General features: G+C 39.2%; 1 protein-coding gene across 1 annotated transcript; it reads right to left on the bottom strand.

Moving 5' to 3' along the window:
* Positions 1–6,067: 6,067 nt before the first annotated feature.
* Positions 6,068–16,184, bottom strand: LOC128220778 (C4b-binding protein alpha chain-like). Its single transcript, XM_052929304.1, has 11 exons — positions 16,056–16,184; positions 13,364–13,498; positions 12,814–12,984; positions 12,267–12,449; positions 11,914–12,084; positions 10,932–11,117; positions 10,548–10,718; positions 9,625–9,810; positions 8,627–8,815; positions 6,977–7,193; positions 6,068–6,382 (listed from the first exon to the last, which is right to left on the bottom strand). The coding sequence occupies exons 1-11, from the start codon at positions 16,159–16,161 to the stop codon at positions 6,211–6,213; spliced, it is 1,887 nt and encodes a 628-aa protein (XP_052785264.1). The 5' UTR covers positions 16,162–16,184; the 3' UTR covers positions 6,068–6,210.
* Positions 16,185–23,358: the final 7,174 nt, after the last annotated feature.

Below are 23,358 nucleotides of genomic sequence, written 5' to 3' on the forward strand. Positions count from 1 at the left end.
CAAGACCAAGCACTCGCATAACATCGTGCGAACAAGAGTGACTAAGCATCGGTTAATGTAACCTTCATCATAATCGATGTAAAACAAATTACGTTTATACTAACATTTCGACCAATACAATAGAAACTACAATGACACGCCAAGTAGCTAAACGATGACCCTGTTGTGAAACACTGGGTTTAAAGACATTTGAGGAGAAACACACATCGTCACAATAAATATTTTTATTAATTTATGTTGGGAATAATATAAGGTAAACCATACATTTAAGCTTAGTTTCAACCGTGATTAGTGTAAATTGTAACTAAAGATATGTGTATAACTAACATATCAAAGGTCTCGTTTAATCTTTTTAAGTGACCCCCTCCCCCCAAAAAAACACAACCGTTTATTGTACACAACCTCTGTGTATTGATCTTAATCTAATTGCATTATCGTCCGATCTCCGATCTGAATATCCTGCTATGCAGCTTTCGAGATTTTATTATAGAAATGGATCCTAAATGGCCCTGAGCCAAAAACAAATAAACATAAAATTGACCCCTACTGTGACATCAGTACAAGAAGCAGGAAATGCACAGCAGGGAATTGTTATGCCTAACATTAAATTCGGCTTTTAAAGGCCTAGTTTAAGCCTTCTATAAGTGACCTCCCCTATAGTACATAACCTCTGTGTATTGTTTTTAATCTAATTACAAAATCGTCTTATCAGATCTCTGATCTGAATATCCTGCTATGCAGCTTTCGAGATTCTATTATAAAAATGGACACTAAATTGCCCTGAGCCAAAATCAAATAAACAGAAAATTGGCCCCAGGGGATTGTTATGCCAAACACTCCTTAAATAGGCATTTAAAGGCCTAGTTTAAGCCTTCTTTAAGTGACCCCCATAGTACATAACCTCTGTGTATTGATCTTAATCTAAATGCCTGGTGCCATCTTATCAGATCTCCGATCTGAGTATCATGCAGTGCAGTTTTGGAGGTCTTATAATAGAAATGGACCCTAAATAAGTACCTGAGTACCACCTTGGCTCGTCTGAAATCCAGGGACCATGATTACGAAAAGAATTCTTAATCTAGACTCAGACTCAGAAAAGAACATTTATTAAATTACAAAGATTTATCTTAATTCCGTTTGTTTTACGACACAATATTACGAATTAAGAGTACGAGTTCTTATATGATTACAAAATCAGCAAATTCTGTGCCAGGGGAAACAAAACAATGTAAGAGGGAACAAAACAAGTGGCAGAGGAAACAAGACAAGTGTAAGAGGGAAATAAACAAATGTAAGAGGGGACAAAGCAAGTGCCAGAGTAAACAAAACAAGTGTAAGAGGGAACGCAACAGGTGCCAGAGAACAGAACAAGTGCCAGAAGAAACAGATCTAGTGACAGGAGAACAAAACAAGTGCCAGAGGAAACAAAACAAGTGACAGGTAAACAAAACAAGTATCAGAGGAAACAAACAAGTGTAAGGGGGAACAGAACAAGTGAAAGAGGAATCAAAACAAGTGACAGGAGAACAAAACAAGTGACAGAAGAACAAAACAAGTGCAAGAGGAAACACAAGAGTTGTCAATGAAATAAAAAAAAAACGTGTCAGAGAAACCGAACAGGTGTCAGAGAAAATAGATGAGTTGTCAGAGATAAAGAAACAGGTCCCAGAGAAACAGAACAATTGACAGAGAGAACGGAACAGTTACCAGAGAAAAACAAACAGGTGCCAGGGAAAACAAAACTTTTGTCAGAGAAAACAGAACAGCTGCCGGAGAAAGACAAACAGGTGCCAGAGAAAACCGAACAGTTTCAAGAGAAAACAAAACCGTTGCCAAAGAAAAAAAAGGGCCAGAGAAACAGAATAGTTGCCTGAGAAAACATATCAGCTTCCAGAGTAAAGCAAACAGGTACCAGAGAAAACAAAACAGTTGCCAGAGAAAACAGAACAGATGTCAGAGAGAAACAAACAGGTGCCAGAGAAAATAAATAAGTGCCAGTGAAAAACAGAACAGTGACAGGAGAACAGAACAAGTGCCATAGAAAAAACGAACAAGTGCCAGAGAAAAACAAACAGGTACCAGGGAAAACAATTTGTTGCCAGAGAAAGCAGAACAGGTGCCAAAGAGAGAAACAAACAGGTGCCAGAAAGAACGGAACAACTGCCGGATAAAACGGATCAGCTGCCAGAGAAATACAAACAGGTGCAAGAGAAATCAGACCTGTTGCCAGAGAAAGCAGAACAGGTGCCAAAGAGAGAAACAAACATATGCCAGAGTAAAGCAAACAGGTGCCAAAGAGAAACAAATAGTCGCCAGAAAGAAACAAACAGGTGCCAGAGAAAACAGAACAGGTATCATACAAATCAAAGCATGTCCCTAAGACAATATTTTAACTTTGACTTTTTTTCAAATGCTGAATGCCAATAATAGTCTTTAAGATAGCATCATATTCTTTACTGTCTAAATTTCTGGAAACTTTTAACTTCTCCGTCGAAGTACTTGAGAATCATTTCTTGAAAACCCAGAGGTAATTTTTTGTTTCGAGGGCTGCAAACCTACCCATCCGATGAAGCTAAACTGTAGAAATAATTAGACATTACCTAGGTTAGAGTTGCATTTTAATCGTTTCCTGGGCATGATTTTACTCACGCATTGTTATCAAAGCGCTGCTAGCACTGGTGTATTTACTGCTTTGAGACCAGGTAGGGTGTGATGTCATTGCATTGGACATGTATTTAATGAGTGCAACTGTAGTGACCCTCCACTTTTTGTGAACAAAATAACAAGTATCTGTAAACTCAGTTTTGTTGTTTTATATCGCACGGAATTTGCAACAAAGAGAGAGTGTTTTGCACAAAGTACTCATAGCAACGCAGAACAAATATTAAAAGAATACTGCCATGTACAACCAAGCAGTAAACATGGCTTTTGCAATAATGCGGTCCGTTAGGCAATGCACGGCATTCAAATCAATCTGAAACAATCCAAATTGGAATTGGAACGCTCTCATTTTTGTTTAATGCACTTTTCTTTGTATGACAAAATAAAGTTTGGCAAATCATTAGGAACTGACAACTGGAACCCTTTAGCAAATGTTTATATATGACTAATCAGTTTTCAACCAAAAGCGTATATCCTAGTTTGTCCATGAATCCTCGTGTGCATGTGGTTTTGTTGACAGCTTTATATGTTTCCTTTACTGTATCGGCGTGGGTTCGCTCCTCACCAAAACCAGACTAATTTTTCATAAGTTTCGGTATCAATGAGTAAAGTAACCATTTCCAGGGGGAAACCATTGCTGTCAAAACATGAGTGAGTCCCTTTTAAGCAGTAGCATACGCACCAGACCATTTGGCTTTCGCCAAATACGTTGTTTAGGCCAAATACGTTGTTTAGGCCAAATACGTTGTTTAGGCCAAATACGTTGTTTAGACCAAATACGTTGTTTAGGCCAAATACGTTGTTTAGGCCAAATACGTTGTTTAGGCCAAATACGTTGTTTAAGACAAATACGTTGTTTAGGCCAAATACGTTGTTTAGGCCAAATACGTTGTTTAGGCCAAATACGTTGTTTAGGCCAAATACGTTGTTTAGGCCAAATATGTTGTTTAAGCCAAATACGTTGTTTAGGCCTAATACGTTGTTTAGGAACTCTCAATATATGATTCATACCACTCCACGTGTACTTACTCATAATAAGATTGAATACATTAACAGTCAAACATAATAAAATATGATTTTCCCAATAACATGTTTAGATGACAAATATACTATTACGTACATTTCCTTGTTTAAGGGAGTGATCGAAGTGAACATTCATTTTATGCATGCGTTATAGTAGAGCAGCATATGAAGAAACAGAATATATAGAGTATATAAAGTAGTCAAAATCATGATGTATCATATACAGAAACTTTTTGTTCTGACTATTATGTCCTGGAATTTGAAATCTGTTATAACTTCAATAAGTTTGTTAAAGTAAACAGTACAGTTAAACCACATAGAACCCTCCTTGAACACACGGTTCTGTATTTTGGACTTAAAACGTATACGTGGAACTATTTTTAGACAATCTGTGGGCCAATCAAATTTAGTGTATATTGAGGGTAGTTAAAACTGTTTGCATTTATCTATAAGTTGCGTACTTAAGTTAGCACACCCCTAATGAAAACCTCCACTTGAAACCCTTCAATTTTAATGCTTTAGCCTATGTTGTTAAGCACAAGACTACAAATATTTTGAGGGTTTCAAGTAATGATTCAAATCATGCCAGAAGCACAAATATATATATAAAAATATTCTTCTTTGTTTTCATTACCTAACATTTTTTACAGCAGTTAATATTTTATTTTCATTACAAAGTAATTTAATACATTTCTACACATAAATATTAGCTCTATTAACTTGCAGGCACGGCTGATATAGGTGGTTGGAAATTACAAACTTTTTTTTATAAGTTGGTGAAACATTTTGATTTTGTGGTATAATGTTCCAAAAAGATTAAAGATAATTATTAATAAAGAACAGGTCATGAGTATTCCTAGAACTTGTTTATTTTGTTTTTAAACGTCGATGTTCCAATTTTACGCGGTCAAAATAGTATGTTAAAATTGAAATACCATGGCTATTTCAGCACAGTATGATTATATTTGTTGGAAATGTGATCCACAATGTATTATTTCTGAAAGCAAATATATTTCTTGTTACTCTGATACCAAATTATTACCAAACTGTTAAATAGTAAATGAAGTAGGTTTTTTTATTGTCTTTCGGCTGATGTCGTTTTAATCGACAATTCTGAAATGGGGAAAGGGTAATTCAAATTTAAATAAAATTGTTATTTGACCGTAAATTTCCTTTACATTTTGTTTTTGAATCCAGGAAATGATACACATTCAGAAATTATGAAGATGATCACAGTTTGAAATAGTGCCCATTAGGGGTGTGCTACCTTATAGTCAAACCCAAGAGAGGGTAATATTATCTTACCCTTATTATTGCATTATATACGTGCATAGTAAATCATACTAATACTTAAATTCTTAAAATCGTTCATTCTACACTTTATCCACAACATTCTAAAGCTACTATTATAGTTGGATGTTTGTTAGCTATTTACCAGACCTCACCGCGATCTAAATATATGGCGATAGCCTTGTGTACCTATAGCTACTGACCCAGTTATTGACCAGTCGCTAAGGTTGACTTTAAATTACTGGTCAACATATCTCTGACTAATACACAAATATATCCGCTGAGCAACATATATTGGCTGATTTTTTTAATGGCACACGCAGTTTAAACACCATTTATAATTCTTTTTTTAAAAAACAACAACAACAGCTAAATTCAATTGTTTTCAATACAGAACATAAATTTAAACGATATAGTTCCTCCCTGCTTGCCGTGGATTCCATTTCATTTACTCCAGTGTTACATTTAAGCGGTGAACGTGCTAGTTTGTTACTTGTGAATAGTTATCCTTGCACTTTAGTATTACTTCATTGCTGGCTTCCTTTCAACAATAAAACTCAAATACACAGGCTAGAAAATTTCTATAACGCAGTAGTATTGATATAGATGATTTAAACAAAAGCATTCCGCGTCTAGCTATATAATGCCACACAAATCACTGCTTGGTACTGCGTAATAGACTTTGTTGGTGTGTGTTCATGTTCCGATACAAACGAAGCGCGCTTCTAAATAAGGCTTTCACAACCCAGTGAGTACAAAAATGCTAATATGGGATCAAAGATGACAGAGAGGGGTGAATTTGTTACAAAGGAGCTGTGCTACAGCCAGGCACACACATTTTGCCATTATATATACGTTGTATTATAGATATTTTTAAACTTTGACGATTCGGCTATTTGTGCCGGAGTCTGAGCCTAAAGTCAGGAAGTCGGACTCAATGCGTTATTGGACAGGAACGAGAACTCAAGTAGCCCATTTCTTAAACAGAAATGTTTTAAATGTTCTTTATTGATTGATTGCTTATGCCAGCAAAACGAACGCAATGCAAACACGACGACATGAAGAACCAAAAATCACCTGTTCATACGTTTATTGGGGAAAATTACAAGCAAAGGCGTAATTGTTAAACATGATTGTTTTAAAGTAATTCACGATCTCGGTAACATCATAGAGTCAGATGTATTTGTGAATGTTGATTCTGTGTAGGGTGGACAGCATCTAGTTTAGTTCCATCTTCTAAATCGTTGATGTACACTGGTTTGTGCAGATGATTCCGATGTCTCGCATACAGGCACTCGGATATTCAAACTGGCACTGCGATAGAGTAAGCTCGCTACCCGTGCACTCGAGATCAGCTATCCAAGTTGGACCATCGAAATCTCCAAACGCTGACGTTGCGACGCTGTGTCTTAAAAACAAAGGAATTACGTTAATGGTTGTTTTCAATCGAATGACTATTTCTTTGTTTCATGGCTGCATTATTTTAATATCTGTTTTGAATTTGCGTTTAATTATGACTGTGTTTTTGTTTGACAGCTGTGTTTAAGTTTGACTGTGTTTTTGTTTAAGGGTTGCGTTTAATTATGACTGTGTTTTTGTTTGAGGACTGCGTTTAAGTATGACTGTGTCTATGGTCAATGGCTTTTTATGGCTGCTTTTTATGGCTGTATATTTGACTGATGGCTCTGTTTCTGTTGGAGGACTGTGTATTTGTTTGATGGATGTGTCTTTTACAAACTTGAACAGCATTGTGCACATGTCACAATATGGTTATAATTGATATAGTATCATTTGTGAATACGGGCTGTATGTACATACCAAAATTTAACAGTCAGACATACTTGTACATACAACAATGATAATGGGTTTTTTATCTGTAGGTGTAACAAGCATAGATAAAAAACTGGAAAAATAAAAAAAAAAACTGTATAAAATAACCCAATTCTCATTGATACTTACCTATAGAAGTGATTGAAAAGAGCGTAATTATAAATGGTCTTACTGAAAGCCAAACATCCTGCAGGCAACAAGGAGATTAGGCCATTGATACCACTCATCCTGCCTGCACACAGGCCGCCAAGTGTCCTCGTGAAAGACCTCTAGTCGCCCTTTCGTTGTATCGCACACACCCTGACCGCCACCCTCACATAGACGCCACTGATTGGCTCCGCTCCATATCGGTTCAGTGCATGCCCTTGCCACAGGACACCGTAGTGGCGCTTAAACAGGAGTTAATTTTAAATAAAAACAGCGTCGTTAAAAATACGCACACGTAACACCTGGCATATGTACACTGACAGACTGAATACATGTTCACTACGAAGCAGTCAACCATAGCGACGTATGCGTTATGGTTATACATCGTGGAGCTGCCAACATGTACACTAACTCGACAGATACTCTGACATAACAAGTTTTTATTACATAGCAAACAGCTTCCTCTGCTTAGCCTACACTAAATACTATAGTTCATCATTTCGTATTGTTACGTGACGTAACAGCCACAGAACTCTCTAAGTGTTCACTTAAACTGTTGGAAGTCTTTAAGTTATTAAACAACAACCGTTCGAATGTCAGTTCTTTATTGTTCCACGTTCTTTCTAAGTATAATAATAAGTTCTAAATACAGTATGACATTTAAGGTAATCCCGCATCCTAACTGCCGTCCATTAAGGACCCAAGGCCGCTTTCCTTGCCTTGCCTAACCCCTCTCTAACTATCTTTCCAACATGCTTTCATATATACTCCTAGCTCTTGACAGGCGTGCCTATCAACCATCCATTTAATTTCTGGTTACATACAAAGAACGTCTTTTAACAGTCATGAACTGTCAAGCTAATTGGACTAATAGCCAGCGGCTATCACGATCTGTCAACAGCTAGGTCTAGGCAATTTACATACAAATCTATCTTTGATAATTATGATGAAATATTTGTTTTTCGTTCCAAATAAACTTTGAAGTCTACTTTTGATTTTTTGGTATTACTTTAAAGTGTTTTATACGTAACTCCGTTACGTGACAGTTAGGTCCCTAGTGGTAAATCATATTTTACCTGAAATCATACCAAGGTTATGCATCTTTTCAATATCTTACGCAGTGATCTCCCCTGACATGGATAATAGATACACTTTATGCATCAATCAATTGAAACCACGCCCCCAAGGTCCGAGGATATATCGGGGAAATGGGCCGTGTTTTTACCTTCCCCGCTGTGCCGGGTGAGTGCGTTGGTTTTGTCTTCACACCAAATATAGGGGGAATGGGCCTTACGTAGAGTCCCTTGGGTGCCGGGTGTTTGGCGGGGGATTCACGAGCAGTTCGCCCCCGCAGGATGGGGACTTTTCCCAGGCTGGCTGGACCGAAAGTCAAATTCCCCCCTAATCCCCGGACCCCCTGGGGAACATGGTAACAATTGACTGGTGCATTAGATATTCAACGTTTTGTAAATGTGTTTTCTTCTTTCTTTTTTAGAAATAGTTGTTATCAAAATTCAATAATTTAAGCTGCATCGAGGTTAAAATGCAAAAAATATTAAAGTTAATGTACAAAGTACGGGATTTGTTTTGTACCGTTGGAGAAGTAACACTGCGTGGAGTTTGTCATCTGTTATCTTATAATAAATATTAGTTTATATTCTATTTCTCAACTCACAGTCTGGTATACAAACTGGTTCATCGGACCATTCCCCGTCCGCCTGACAGGTGACGTAGTTAGGTCCGCAAGAGTTCATCACGTATCCGTCATTACATCTATAGACAACGGTGTCAGATGCCAAATATGGTGGACTGTAACCTTCCAGTGGCGTTGCATTCGGAATACTTGGTAGTGCGTTGACACATTCTATGATTTGTTAACACATTAACAGAAACAGTTTGATGTACAAATTTAGCCTGGAATAATGTTTTCACCATGAAACATTAACTGGAATAAGTGACTGTGCTTTTATTAAAATGTAATATAAATCGTTGCCAGGGTTTTTAATTAGCAACAACACATTAAGGGGTACCTAATACCCATTCGGAACTCCTCTGCCATTTTTTTTAAAAAAAAAACCTCGGATGTATTTGAACGGTTTACATACTCAAAAAGTGGTACGTTTAAGTCCGCTGCAAGTAGATCGCGTAGTAATTTAATTTAGCAGTTAAACTTTGTGACTTAACTCTTGGGATTCTTAATTATGTTTGCAATAATACAATTCTAGGTCAATAAATTTAAACTTAGGTCAATAAATACAACTCTTAAACACTACATTCAATAAATGATATAATTCAAAATTTTACGAACTACTTCAACTGATGTACCTGCATACCTGCGAGTTTGTTTTTTTCGATAAAATGGCCGAGGAGCTCCGAATGCCTGATACCTAGCAACATACCACAGTTTCTGTTAAAACGTCGATTTCATTTACTGGATATGAACACTGTTCATGTTTGCCATTTATTTAATAAAAGGGAAAATCAATCTTAACTCCCAATTACAAGTCACAAAGGGTGAAGGAATAAATTCTTCCCCGAATTTTACGAAAAACGATTCTACGCGACAGGACGACTATGTTCATGGTCGTTTCTGCATTTTAATGTGATGAGTCGTGTCCTACGGCCTTACAAACGGAGAAAAATAGTCATGATTATTTATTCAGATATATTTACCTTTTACGCACTGTATTTCTCCCTTCCAACACCCGTCCTCACATCGTATGCTGTTCTTGCAGCCAGGGGCAAGAGTGTAACATTCTTCGCACTCGTATCGAATTATTTCGCTTTCAAAATATGGCGGTTTTGGGTTTGACGATACCGGAAAGGCGTGCTCGAACACCGGAAGTTCAACGGGGCAAACTGGAAACATACTTCGTCAAGGCCATACGGATTGGACAGGAGAAAGAACATGATCAAAGTAAAAGTACATGTCATGTATGAGATTATCTAATTTTATCGTGGCGATAATTCAGGTCATATAATTGGCTTAGACTACGACCTCATTGTCTCAACCTGAAATCCGACGCAGGTATTTTGCATCGGATGAGTAGGTTGTAGGTGTAATGTTATTTGTACTCCCACTTGGGCCTTGCCAATTCGGCGAGTGCTCAGATAAGATTGTTAATCAATTCGAGTTTTTGGAGCATAGTGCACAGACAGAACGTGACCCAAGTTAGAGCTACCCTGGTTCTTTAACGTGCACCCGTGTATAGCACTGTCACACAATACCACTATTTCACGTCCCTCTCGGAAGATGATTTTAGTGGTATGGCTGGGAATTGAAACTGCGACCTCTGGATTGACAGTCAAGTGTATCACCACTAGACAACGGATCCGCCATATCGGATGAGTAGCAGTGGGCGGACTTTTAAACACCCGCAAAAGTTGGAATTATTAATGATCAAGCATATAACGGGTACTTATTGATCCTATCTGCAATTTAATTGGCTGAACATGCAGATTGTATCCTTATATTTATTGATTTTAATATTTTTTTGATAAAACCGAATATTTCTCAAATTCAAGCGTTTGCGCGGGGAAATGGTTCAGTTAGAAGTAAAGTGGTATGAGCCCTTTTTCTACCTAGGCTAAGGTACCTTTTTTACATTCCGGTCTTGGACTCCAGGTTCCACCTAGCAAGCATGATGTGACGTGAGGTCCAACTAAAGCATAACCCACATAGCATGTATACGTCACTGAGCATCCGTATGCAAGCTCGCTCGGAATTGAATTAATAGTTCCAAATTCAATGGTTGGAATCTCACTACCTGAAAGGTAAGAACATATTTCATGAGACAGTACGCTTTTAAAACAAGTACAAGCATTCAGTATTTTAATGAAACTCAGCAGCTCTTATGTTGGAGTGAGATTGACATTAGACTGTGTTTTATTTTGCTTCACAGACTTCAGAATATAAATACAAATAAAATTAATTATTAAGAGCATTAATTTTGTCATTCATTATCCGTTGCGCTACTTACATCCTGGAGTGCATGATATATCAGACATCCAAGAACCATCCTGCATGCACATTGCAAAGCTGTTAGGAGCCACGGCTTGCGTAACATCATTACATGCATACACAACAATGCTTCCTACAACATAGGGCGGGGAACCATATAAAGGAGTCGCATCGGCAGGCATTGGTAGTTGGTCTTCTGGGCACACTGGTGAATAAATATACAGCTTTCATATATGTTTGTTAAAAAGAGCTTAAATATCGAAATGTTTTTGTTTTATCTGTACTCAAAATGTATGTGAAAAACTACAAAAAGAAGCTCAGTAGCCAAAAGCTAAAACATACAGCCCGTTTAATGGCACAGGGTAGCCAAAAACAAAGAGCACAAAAATATCACAAACAAGAAACATGGAACAACAGCACAAAACTCCACGAACAACATAGTGCATATATATTGTAAAAAAGTATGTTTATCAAGGATTGTTAGGTACCGCCTTTGAACGGTCAGTATAATGTAAAATTACTAGGGGTTTAAACCAGTTTGTGAGCACAACCTCACTCTTATCCCAACAATCCCGAATAAAGTAAAAACGTAAATGGTAAATCTTATCAAAGTATACATTAACTTGAGGAAAATAAGCCCCGTTTAATGGCACTGGGTAAACGCCAAGACATAGAGCAGGTTTAAACCAGTTTACGTGCACAAACATCACTCTTAACCCAACAATCCTGAATAAAGTAAAAAAACGTAAAACAAAGTATGCATTAACTTAAGGAAACTTGATAATAAAACAAGTAATAATAAACTAATGGGTAAACCCCAAGTATTTCAATGATTAGGTCATATACATTTTATTGAGTTTATCATAAGAATACAATAAAATTAATCAACTTAAACCGCGCTAATATGTCAAATTTAAATCAAACAGAAATACTTATTTTTATTTAGTTAATGAACAAGAACAGGAACACTATTCTTCAACACACCAAATAACAACACTTACACTTTCTGCATTCAGGTAGCTTCGTCCACGCACCGTTCTCCTGGCACGTGACCGTATCGGGTCCAGTTATTGCGTAATTGGCGTCACACATGAACTGAACAACACTCCCCACAGAGAACTCATTGTCCATTTTTACAGGCATCCCATTCGGAATCATTGGAGGAATTGGACCTATTGGTTACGATTTTTTAATATATGCTATATAAACAAATAAAACACATTGAACCTACATAGACACGCAAAGAAGGCAAGCATTAAACTATAGGCTCGTGGTTCAAGGTTCAAAATAGTAAAATTGTTTGCAAATATAAAAAACATATTTATGATTTCACATATAATTATATTCCCCTTACAGTTAGGTAGACAGGTCGGTGTTCCCATCCACCATCCGCCCGACATGCACGTGATGAAGCTGTCCGTCCCAGGGGCTCGAGTGAAGTTAGGGAGGCATTTGTAAATCACTGTCGATCCGCTTAGGAAGGGTGGGTTAGGAGATTGTGGCACTGCGTTTGGGAAGCTTGGTATCATCGCACATACTGGCAAAAAAACATACTGCACATCAGACGCAACATGTTTTAAGCAACATATCAGACATCAAGGTTAAGATAGCTTTAAGAGCGCACACTTTTACATAGTCGTAATCAAAATTTCAGACAAATTAGAGATATTTGACATAATAGAAATGATAAGGCAATCTGCGGGAAATTATTCATCCAAAAGTACTATAACTAAAATATAGCTATATTGTGTACGTAGTGGCAAAGAGAAGGGAGATCACTGCGTAGACTATTGAAAAAGCACGGCGTTTGTAAGACAAAAGCGACTTCTCGCTACAGGTTAGTCAAAATGCATTGCTATATATTTCTGTATATCAATAAACTGTTCCATGGTAATACATACGTCTTCTGCACTCTGGCGGGTTAGTCCATGTCCCATCTGATTGGCATGCTATCATGTTGTTTCCGAACCTCATGTGTCCCTCATCACACTGGTAGGGGACAGTTGACCCAGCCGTAAATAAGGTCCCGTTTATGATAGCATTTCCAAATGGAATCGATGGAGGAAATGGACCTGCAAAACGATTTTATGCTCATGAAGTCATTATCAACATGTGTGACAACGTTACCGGCATTTAACCCTCATATTTAAGGACTTGACTCCGGAATATTGCTTAATTGTGAACTGGAATCTGGTGCAGCATTGAGCAATATTGATAATGCATAATATTGCCTTATTCCTTTGTCTCGTTGTTACATGCAATAAGATAAGCAAGAACAATAACGACACTATCATCATCATAAACATCACCAACAACAAAAACAACAACTGTTCATGCATTGAGGAAATCACATTGCAATAAGTTGACAAACTACACAGTACAATATGCATATGAGGATACCAATGTTATAAAGAAATGAAATGTAATACTGGAAAGTCATTGAGAACTTACATTTCGTGCAGATTTCGTCATCTCCGTTTGGACAATGTCGGGTTCCATCGCAAACCATGGCGTTTGGGATTATGAGTTGTTGATTTTTCAACAGCCCCTTTGTGCACATGAAATCGTTTTGCTGGCAGCACGATTCTGTAATAGTCAATGAGAAATAATGTAAAGGGCTGCACATATTCCTATGTGAATCTTCTGCGGAACAAAACAACGACAACTGGCTCTCCAGGCGGACACTCTACAATGTAAATGGGGGACAAACCCCTCGCTCTGCAGATGGATACGCTACAATAATAAGTGGACATCGGACCCACGTCTCCTCGCTCGCCAGCCAGACAATCTACAAATTAAATGGATATCGAACCCACGTCCCCTCGCTCTGCAGACGGAGACTCTAAAATATATGTGTGTATCGAACCCACGTTCCCTCGCTCGCCAGCCGGACAATCTACAATATAAGTGGACATCGAACCCACGTCCCCTACAAATAGAGTGGAGATCGAAACTACGTCCCCTCGCTCGCCAGCCGGACATTCTATAATATAAGTGGACATCGAACCCACGTCCCCTACAACTAAAGTGGAGATCGAACCCACGTCCTCTCGCTCTGCAGACGGAGACTCTAAAATATATGTGGGTATCGAACCCACGTTCCCTCGCTCGCCAGCTGGACAATCTACAATATAAGTGGACATCGAACCCACGTCCCTTACAACAAGAGTGGAGATCGAACCTACGTCCCCTCGCTCGCCAGCCGGACAAAATTACAATATAAGTGGACATCGAACCCACGTCCCCTCGCTCTGCAGACGGAGACTCTACAATATATGTAGGCATCGAACCCATGTCCGCTCGCTCGCCAGCCGGACAATTTACAATAGAAGTAGACATCGAACCCTAAAACTAGAGTGGAGATCGAATCCACGTTCCCAGGCTCGTCAAGCAGACAATCTACTATGTAAGTCGGTACCAAACCAACGTCCTCACGTTCGCCAGCCGGACTATGTACAATATAAGTGGACATCGAACCCGCGAGTCTTAGCTCTGCAGCCAGACACTCGACTATGTAAGTCAGAACCGAACCCACATCCTCACGTTTGCCAGCCGAACTACGAACACAATAAATGGACATTGAACCCCGCGACCCTTCGCTCATCAGAATGACACCATACTATGAAAGTCGAAATCGAACCCACGTCCTCAAGTTCTCCAGCCGGACAATCTACAAATCTAGTGGACAACGAACCCAATTCCCCACGCTCGCCAGGCGGACAATCAACTATTTAACTAGTGATCGGACCCAAGACACCTCGTTATGCAGTCGGACACTCTACAATAGAACTGGGAATCGAATCCACGAACCCTCGTTCTGCAGTCGGACACTTTGCAATAGAACTGGGAATCGAACCCACGACCCCTCGTTCTACAGCCGGACACTCTACAATGTAACTGGGGATCGAACTCACGAACCCTCGTTCTGCAGTCGGACACTCTACAATGTAACTGGGGATCGAACCCACGACCCCTCGTTTTGCAGTCGGACAATCTACAATGTAACTGGGTATCGAACCCACGACCCCTTGTTCTGCAGTCAGACACTCTACAATGTAACTGGGGATCGAACTCACGAACCATCGTTCTGCAATCGGACACTCTTCAATGTAACTGGGCATCGAACTCACGAATCCTTGTTCTGCAGTCAGACACTCTACAACAGAACTGGGAATCAAACCAAAGACTCCTCGTTCTACAGTCGGTCACTCTACAACAGAACTGTGGATCAAACCAAAGACCCCTCGTTCTACAGTCGGTCACTCTACAACAGAACTGGGAATCGAACCAAAGACCCCTCGTTCTACAGTCAGACACTCTACAACAGAACTGTGGATCAAACCAAAGACCCCTCGTTCTACAGTCAGACACTCTACAACAGAACTGGGAATCGAACCAAAGACCCCTCGTTCTACAGTCAGACACTCTACCACAGAACTGGGGATCAAACCAATGACCCCTCGTTCTACAGTCAGACACTCTACAACAGAACTGGGGATCAAACCAAAGACCCCTCGTTCTACAGTCAGACACTCTACAACAGAACTGGGGATCAAACCAAAAATCCCTCGTTCTACAGTCAGACACTCTACAACAGAACTGGGGATCGAACCCACGACCCCTCGCTCTGCATTCGGACACTCTACAATATAAGTGAGATCGAACCCACAACCATTCGCTCTGCAGTCGGACACTCAACAAATAAGTTGGGGTTCGAACCCACGACCCCTTGCTCTGCAGAAGGAAAATCAACAATATAAGTAGGGATCGAATCCGCGACCTCTCGCTCTTCAGGTGGAGACCTAACAATATAAGTGTGTATCGCACATACTATTAATGGCTCTGTAGGCGGACACACTTAAATATAAGTACCATAATGAATTGGACCCGGGTCCTTTTTATTAAAGGAAAGTTCTGATTGTTCGAAAAATTGAGAGCAACAACATCTATCATCTTAACATCTCAGTTTTAACAAAAAATAATTCAAATAAATATCAATGATTTATATGTACTTAATTTATATACGAATGGTCGCTTTTATTTCCTCAAGTCAGAAAAAGTGTGTTTTAAAAAGCCACACGAATTAATGTTCCATATTTTTAAATACATATACATATCCATATTTAAACAATAAAATACTTACTCAATTTCAAATAAGAAGACACATAGCTTCCATGCTTCGGAATTGATATATGTGATGCAAAGTTTTCCTGGAATGCTACACCGATCGTAATCAGCAACAGCAGCATATTTACACTTTTCAGCACTTCATCGCCTGAACTTATATTAAATACTTAAGAGATCAGTCAACGTTTAATTTCAATTAATGAAAACCTCCTCTTCTTTCAATTTTGACACTGACTTCTGAATTTCCCCGCCCACAACCTATAAAACAACCCCTGCAATGACGCCTACTGAATCAATGGTGAAAATATACGGAAAGAACATCTAAAAAAAGAAGGAAATGTTTACCTAAAGTGCATTTAATCATGCATTATCTATCGATCAACACTAACAAATAACCATTAACATTTATCGATTTTAAAATTTCCTCTTTCATTTACGTTTCATACTATTGATGATATATCAAAGTTTACGAACAATACTTCCTTATGGTGTCATTATCAAACTGATTTATTTTGATTCACAGCTGGTAATCTCTGGTAAGCCAGCTCACTAGTACAAACACTCCCTACCAATCCTTAAATGAAGGAAATACTTATCATTTTAATTTCTTGGTAAAATATGTTAATATCAACGACCAACATATCGTTAAGTTATTTAAATGACCCATCAGACCAGCTTGCTGGAAATATTTAATTGTTTGAAAGTACTTTTCTTTCTTTCAGACTGAAATACCATTTTAAGGCCGTGCGAATTGAAATCAATTAAACTCCGATGATTAGGTTGTTCATGAAACTTCTTGTCTGTATTACGACTTAAATTGTGTTTGTACTGTTGCAGATATAGGCTAGCTGGGAATGCATCGATTGCTATGTTGTACAGTTACAGAAATAGGCTAACCGAGAATGCATCGATTGCTATGTCGAACAGTTGCAGCAATTGGCTAGCCGATAATGCTTCGAGTGCGATGTTGTTCAGTTGCAGCAATAGGCTAGCCGAGAATGCATCGATTGCTATGTCGAACAGTTGCAGCAATAGGCTAGCCGATAATGCTTCGAGTGCTATGTTGTTCAGTTGCAGCAATAGGCTAGCCGAGAATGCATCGATTGCTACGTCGAACAGTTGCAGCAATAGGCTAGCCGAGAATGCTTCGGGTGCTATGTTATACAATTGCAGAAATAGGCTAGCCAAGATCGCTTCGATTGCTATGTTGTACAAGTGCAGAAATACAATAGCCGAGAGTGCTTCGATTGCTATGTTTAACAGTTGCTTAAATAGGCTAGCCGAGAATGTTTCGATTACTATGTTGTAAAGTTGCAGAAATAGGCCAGTCGAGAGTTCTTCGATGGCTATGTTGTACAGTTCCTGGAATAGGCTAGCAGAGAGATCTTCGATGGCTATGTTGCTAGCCGAGAGATTTTCGATGGCTTTGTTGCTAGCCGAGAGATCTTCGATGGCTTTGTTGCTAGTCGAGAGTTCTTCGATGGCTATGTCGCTAGTCGATAGTTCTTAGATAGCTATGTTGTACAGTAGCTGAAATAGGCTGATCGAGAGATCTTCGATGGCTATGATGTACATTTGCAGCAATAGGCTCTGTTCATTTAGCAGCTGGCCCCTGGTTATAAATGCAGCAATGTCCAATAAATAGCTTTATATATGTGTAATAGCAGTTTGGTTAATCTCAACAAACGTGTTTGAGCTTAATCATGCTAAATTTGTTTTGTCATTAATGGACATTTACTAATACACCCATTTCACTTGCGCTGCGTCAGTGTCAATCAGGGTCGGTCAGTAAAATTTGGGCTGTCACAAACTTTTTCGAGCATTTTCGAACATTTTCGAACATAAATGTCATATCCACGATTCATATCGGTCGGAGTAACGTCAGTATTCGGCCAAAATGGGCCTGTGTCGGTCGGTGTGCGGCAATAGCTGCGCTGATGGTGCGATGATGAGTGTCAGAGTTGCGATGCACTGGGATGCACATAGGACAGACATACGTCGATGTTACGTCATGGAGGGTCACAAAGGATCAGACATGTTAATGGCTGCGATATTCGTTGCTTTAAAATAGTGTGATTTCAGGCCTGGGGTGGTCCAATCTAGTCAAGACAGTCCAGTCCAGTGACAGTATGGATGAGCAAGTACTAGGACTTTTCCAGGCTGATCTAATTGTTCAGTATCATGCCTACATCCGTGCTCAGGCCGAGGTCCTGCAGGAAAGAAGGAGGCAAAGAGCCTGAAGAAGATATAGCAAGAAGCGATTCTGGGTGAGGACCTGGTTAACAAAAGATCAGCGAGTCTCAGCTGGCCAGAACCACAACCTTATGGTCAAGCTCCAGAACGATGATGTGCAGTCGTTCACTAACTAACATGTTCCAATTCCTGCTCAACCGACTGACGCCTCGCCTCCAGAAGAAGGACACCATGTTCATACGAATACTGGAAAAATGTTGGCTGTGGTACTCCGGCACCTGGCTACTGGGGACAACTACCCAAGTTTGCAGTACAACTTCAGAGTGTTCAGACACACCATCGCCAGGCCATCATCGATGAATTTGCAGAGGAGGAAGTCCAGTGCCCCGCCACCCCCGATGAATGGAGAGAGGTGGCCCTGCAGTTCCAGAGGAGTTGGAACGTCCCTCATGCTCTGGGTGCCCTGGATGGGAAACATATGGCCATTAAATGCCCAATCAAGTAAGGCAACTACTACTATAACTACAAGGAATTTTACTCCAGTTTCCTAATGTCCCTGGTTGATGCCACCTACTAGTTCCTGTGGTGTGATGTGGGAGGAGCTGGTCATATGTCAGATGCCCAAATCTGCTACGGCAGTGGGCTCAAAGAGGCCATGGACAACCGTACCATATGGTTTTCCCAAAAAGATCCACTGCATTCTGATGATGAGGATATCCCCTACTTCCTCCTTGTGGACGACGCATTCGCACTCCGTACCAACTTGATGAAACCTTACTCCACCTGAGGCATGACCAGATCGCAGCCAATGTAAATTACCGCATATCAAGAGGACGTCGGATTGTAGAGAATGCCTTTGGTATCTTGGCAAACCGGTTGAGAGTAATCCTTGGTAGGATGCAGAAGTCTCCAGAGGTGGTCCAGATCATCGTCAAGTGTTGTGTGATCCTCCATAACATGATGCGCATGCGGTACCCGGGTAAGCAGCCGAAGGGGAAGACGATGACCACAATCTCATCCCAGGATATTGGCGCTAGAATGCCAACATGCATGAGATACGTAATGTGGATGCCCCTAACAAGGACAGCAAGGCTGGGAAGCAGCAGCGAGAACACCTTCGGCTCTACTTCAACAGCTCCGCTGGCTCCGTGCCATGGCAGGGCAGGCTGGTGCCTGTTGGAGTGTCACCTGGCTGCATCACGGCTTTGCCCTACATCTTCTTTATTGCCTGGATCAACGTTTTTCTTGGTTTCTTCGATGGCATGATGCTGTGGGAAACAAATGTATTACTAACCAACCGTGTGTGACGCACTCGTATTTATAGCAACCGACATTGACCAAACTACAACCCAAGCTTTCCGAATATTGACGTGACACTGGCGCAGGCTGAAGCAGCATGACCGAATGGCGACCCATGTCTAACCCCTCCAGGCAGTGCATGACTGTCCCTGACATTGTTGGCTGACTGAATGTGACCGAATTTCAACGCAAAGCAACCGACTGTGACGCAACGCCAACGCAGAGAAGCAAACTGTTGGCCGAGTCTGATAAAACACTTGGACAGGCAGGGTTTCTCAGGGTTTGTGTAAGGGCGATGGGGGTTTCTATTCGGTTAGACATACGTCACCTTGCGGTGCAGTTCGGTTGATGAGGGTTTGTACTCGGCCAAAATGTTATCTTGGCCTGTTGTAGCCGATTTTTTGCAGGCTCAAAATTTGCCGGGGTCAGAAAATGTTCTCTCGGTCACTCTGCGTCCGTTGGGGTTTCTCGGCGTCACCTTTCGGCCAGTGCTTGGTTGATATTCGGTCAATCTACGTTCCTGTCGGACGCTGTCGGATGATAACTAACCGACGCCGCCTGTCGTAGCCTAGTGAAATGTACATATATGCCCTCAACATTGGTGAAGGTGAATATTTGCAAAATGTTGTGAAAGTAATTGATTTTAATTTCGTGTTAACTGAAAGCATAAATTAATTTTCGATTTCTATTTTGTTTGGATATGTTAGTTTTACTTACAAATCTCATAACCAGGTGAGCTGTTTATATTTGATAAATATTACCAATTAATTTAAAAGTTCATGTATATATGTGTTTTCACATATAAGTCCGGAAAGCAAACTGATACATACTTTAACGCAAAACAAATTACAAAAAGTACCCTTAGGCTATAATGCAATTTCCATTTCTATCAATTGGGGGAAATGTTCATGTGTTTTGAAGTAATATAATTAAGTGAAGCCTTAGTAGTTTTGTGTTTGTTATGTTTGTTAAAATTATATTTGATGTTAATTAATATGTGTTTCACAACTTTTTCCCAACATAAAATGATTGTATTTCATATGTGTTGACTGTTTCCCTTTATTCCATTTTGGCAGATTTTGTTTGCAAAAGCCATCTTTTAACTTTTAGAAGTGTAACGATGTTTTTACCAGATGGAGGATACAGAATGTAACTGATCCAATCAGAGAAGCTCACTGCAAGAATAAGTGTGAAGCGGAAATACTAGCTCCCAAAGACCAGGGCAGATATTGCGAACAGTCTTAGGTCTGAGATCAAACTCGATAGGCAAGACTGCCAATCTTCATTTCATTGTTACTAAACTTCTACTAGTATTTGAAGTTCACATTAATCTTTATTTAACGAATGGAATAAAGAATTAAATAATTGTCAATTATTCGTGGGAGATAAAATGCATTGCCGCAAAATCAATTTCAGCCAATGCTGAAAAATACAATCGTTTTAGACAAAATAAAGAATAATGAAATTGAAGCAGGCACAAGGACAGGTTACGCCTTGGGGCCTTGGTCGGTATTGTTAAAACTTCGTAATTCAATCCCCAAACTTAGGACATTTTCCTAAGTTAAATATCTTACTTTATTTTTTATCAATAAAAATAACCGAAATACTTCATTTTCATAAATGTTATTGAATAAACATACCTTATTTCTAAAATCACTCATACACCTTTTTAATTGACTACGGAAACTTTAAGAAATCGACTTAAGTTAAGAAATGGCCTAATATGGTTTATGAATACCGACCCTAGCTCCAATATCAAAAGGATGGCACCGTATTTCTATACATTTAAGTTTTCATAGAAAAACAACTTTTGAGAAATTAATGGTGTTACTAAAGAGACCATAAAAACGTTGATTAAGTCATCGGTATGATAGTTAATTAAGGTCCTAATTGTTTGTTGCCTATAGAGTTATAAAATCAGCTTTTTAGCTCCTTCCAATAAGACCATTTGACTTAAATTTACTGTATATGAAAATACAAGGAGGAATAGGACTTCTATTTCGACGTTTTCAACGTTATTCATTGGCGAGTAAAATAATTGTCAGCAACGCCATCTCTCGACCCTCTGAGAGGTTTATTAATGGTGCGACAATTGAGACATACGATATTGATATATTGATGCAAACTGTTTATTTAGTCTGCACCGAGTGTAGAGACCCTACAAATGAAGAAAAGTGTGTAGGGTCCACAACTCTGCTAATTTACCATGTATTACCAGATAGCACCAATTCTTACCCATCAAGAACAACTGACATCGATGATCTATCTCCGAATTCGAAATGAAAGTACGGGTGTTAATACACAGGCTTCATATAAAGTAGACCTAATAGTATTTCTAGATTTTCACCATATTTATCAACTTCAAGATTGTTGACCGCCATAGTTTAGCTATTGTATACAGATTTAAAGCAAACGTTCGCGAAAATTCGAGGGTGGGGCGGGCACCTTAAAGGAAAGAACACGGCCTATCTACCCCGCTATCCCCGATATGTACCCAAACGGGGGTGCGTTTAAAATTGACCGTTGCATTATATAATACCTCGCATACTAAATAGCATAAAAAATGTGGTGTACGTTTGTGTCTCTAGTTTAGCCCTTATCTTGTGCTCAACCCCAGTGGGTCTTTTTACCCCTTATATGATCCCTATAGTCTCTATCGTATTTCAAGAAATTGAGTGGAAATTAAAGCAGTTTAAGAACATTTACATACTCACCATCCAGAAACGATCGTATTACATTGCGGTGGGAATAAAATTTACTTAATTCATAACGTAGTTTAAGGCACTGATAACATGCATTACTTTTCATTTTCCCTTGCACGGTGGTAGTTTATTCACAGATATTACCAATAATGACATGGGAATATTTAGACGGTATATGAATTTCAATGTCTTGTAACAAGCAAAGCTGTCGGGTTAAACTTCTTATCTTAAATAATTTTTAAAAAAAACACACACATCAACTAATTTCATCTGCTTTCCGAACTTTGAGTTAAACGTGACGGGTTTCACACCTCACAGTTTATTGTGTCCAAATAATTGGACTTGATAAGCCTCGCCAAATATCCCAAACCGTTTGAACGTTATTTGCCAAAGTTATATAAGTGAAAATAAAACACGCATTTCTTTTCTTCAAGAACAACAATTAACGGAATAAGGGCTATAGAAAGAGTTGCGAGAATCCTTTATGAACGAATCATTAAATTAAGGTTCAGAATTATATTTTAGCAATCAGTCTACGAGCCGTGACATCAACGCCAATTTAGGGGATAGGTCAATTATGCCGATGACATGATCACGTTATTACTATAAAACTGTTTTAAAAATGATCAAGTTATCTTTTCGAGTGATTTGAAAATCATTAAAATGTAATGATAGACTGCTCATTCTGTATGATTATACCATTCGTACCATGTTTAGTGCAATTTATATGCAATTAATGTGATAACCTCAATTCATGATATTTTATCGTCCCCTCGGTGGTAAGATGACCCTTATCACGTGATTGTGCTGCATGACGAGTACATGGAGTATAATATATATATATTATAGGGTTTTCAAGTCAATCTTTTCCATTTCTCCGTCAATGTTGTCATCGGAATTTGAAAACAATTTGTCAAAAAATTCATTCACTATGCCGTGCGTTTGAAGCCATTCGAAGTCCCCTGTTACGTGGATATTGGATGTCACACTCAAGTTAAGCCATATGTCCACCATCAGGCAGAACAATGAAACCTGTACACTATCATAGTTTGTTAGGTTAATGAACGAACTTCGAATCTCCACACCCAGTTGTAAAGGAAACTAGGAGCACGGCAACGCAACGAG

Source organism: Mya arenaria, chromosome 15 (genome assembly GCF_026914265.1).
Source record: "Mya arenaria isolate MELC-2E11 chromosome 15, ASM2691426v1".
Classification (NCBI taxonomy): domain Eukaryota; kingdom Metazoa; phylum Mollusca; class Bivalvia; order Myida; family Myidae; genus Mya; species Mya arenaria.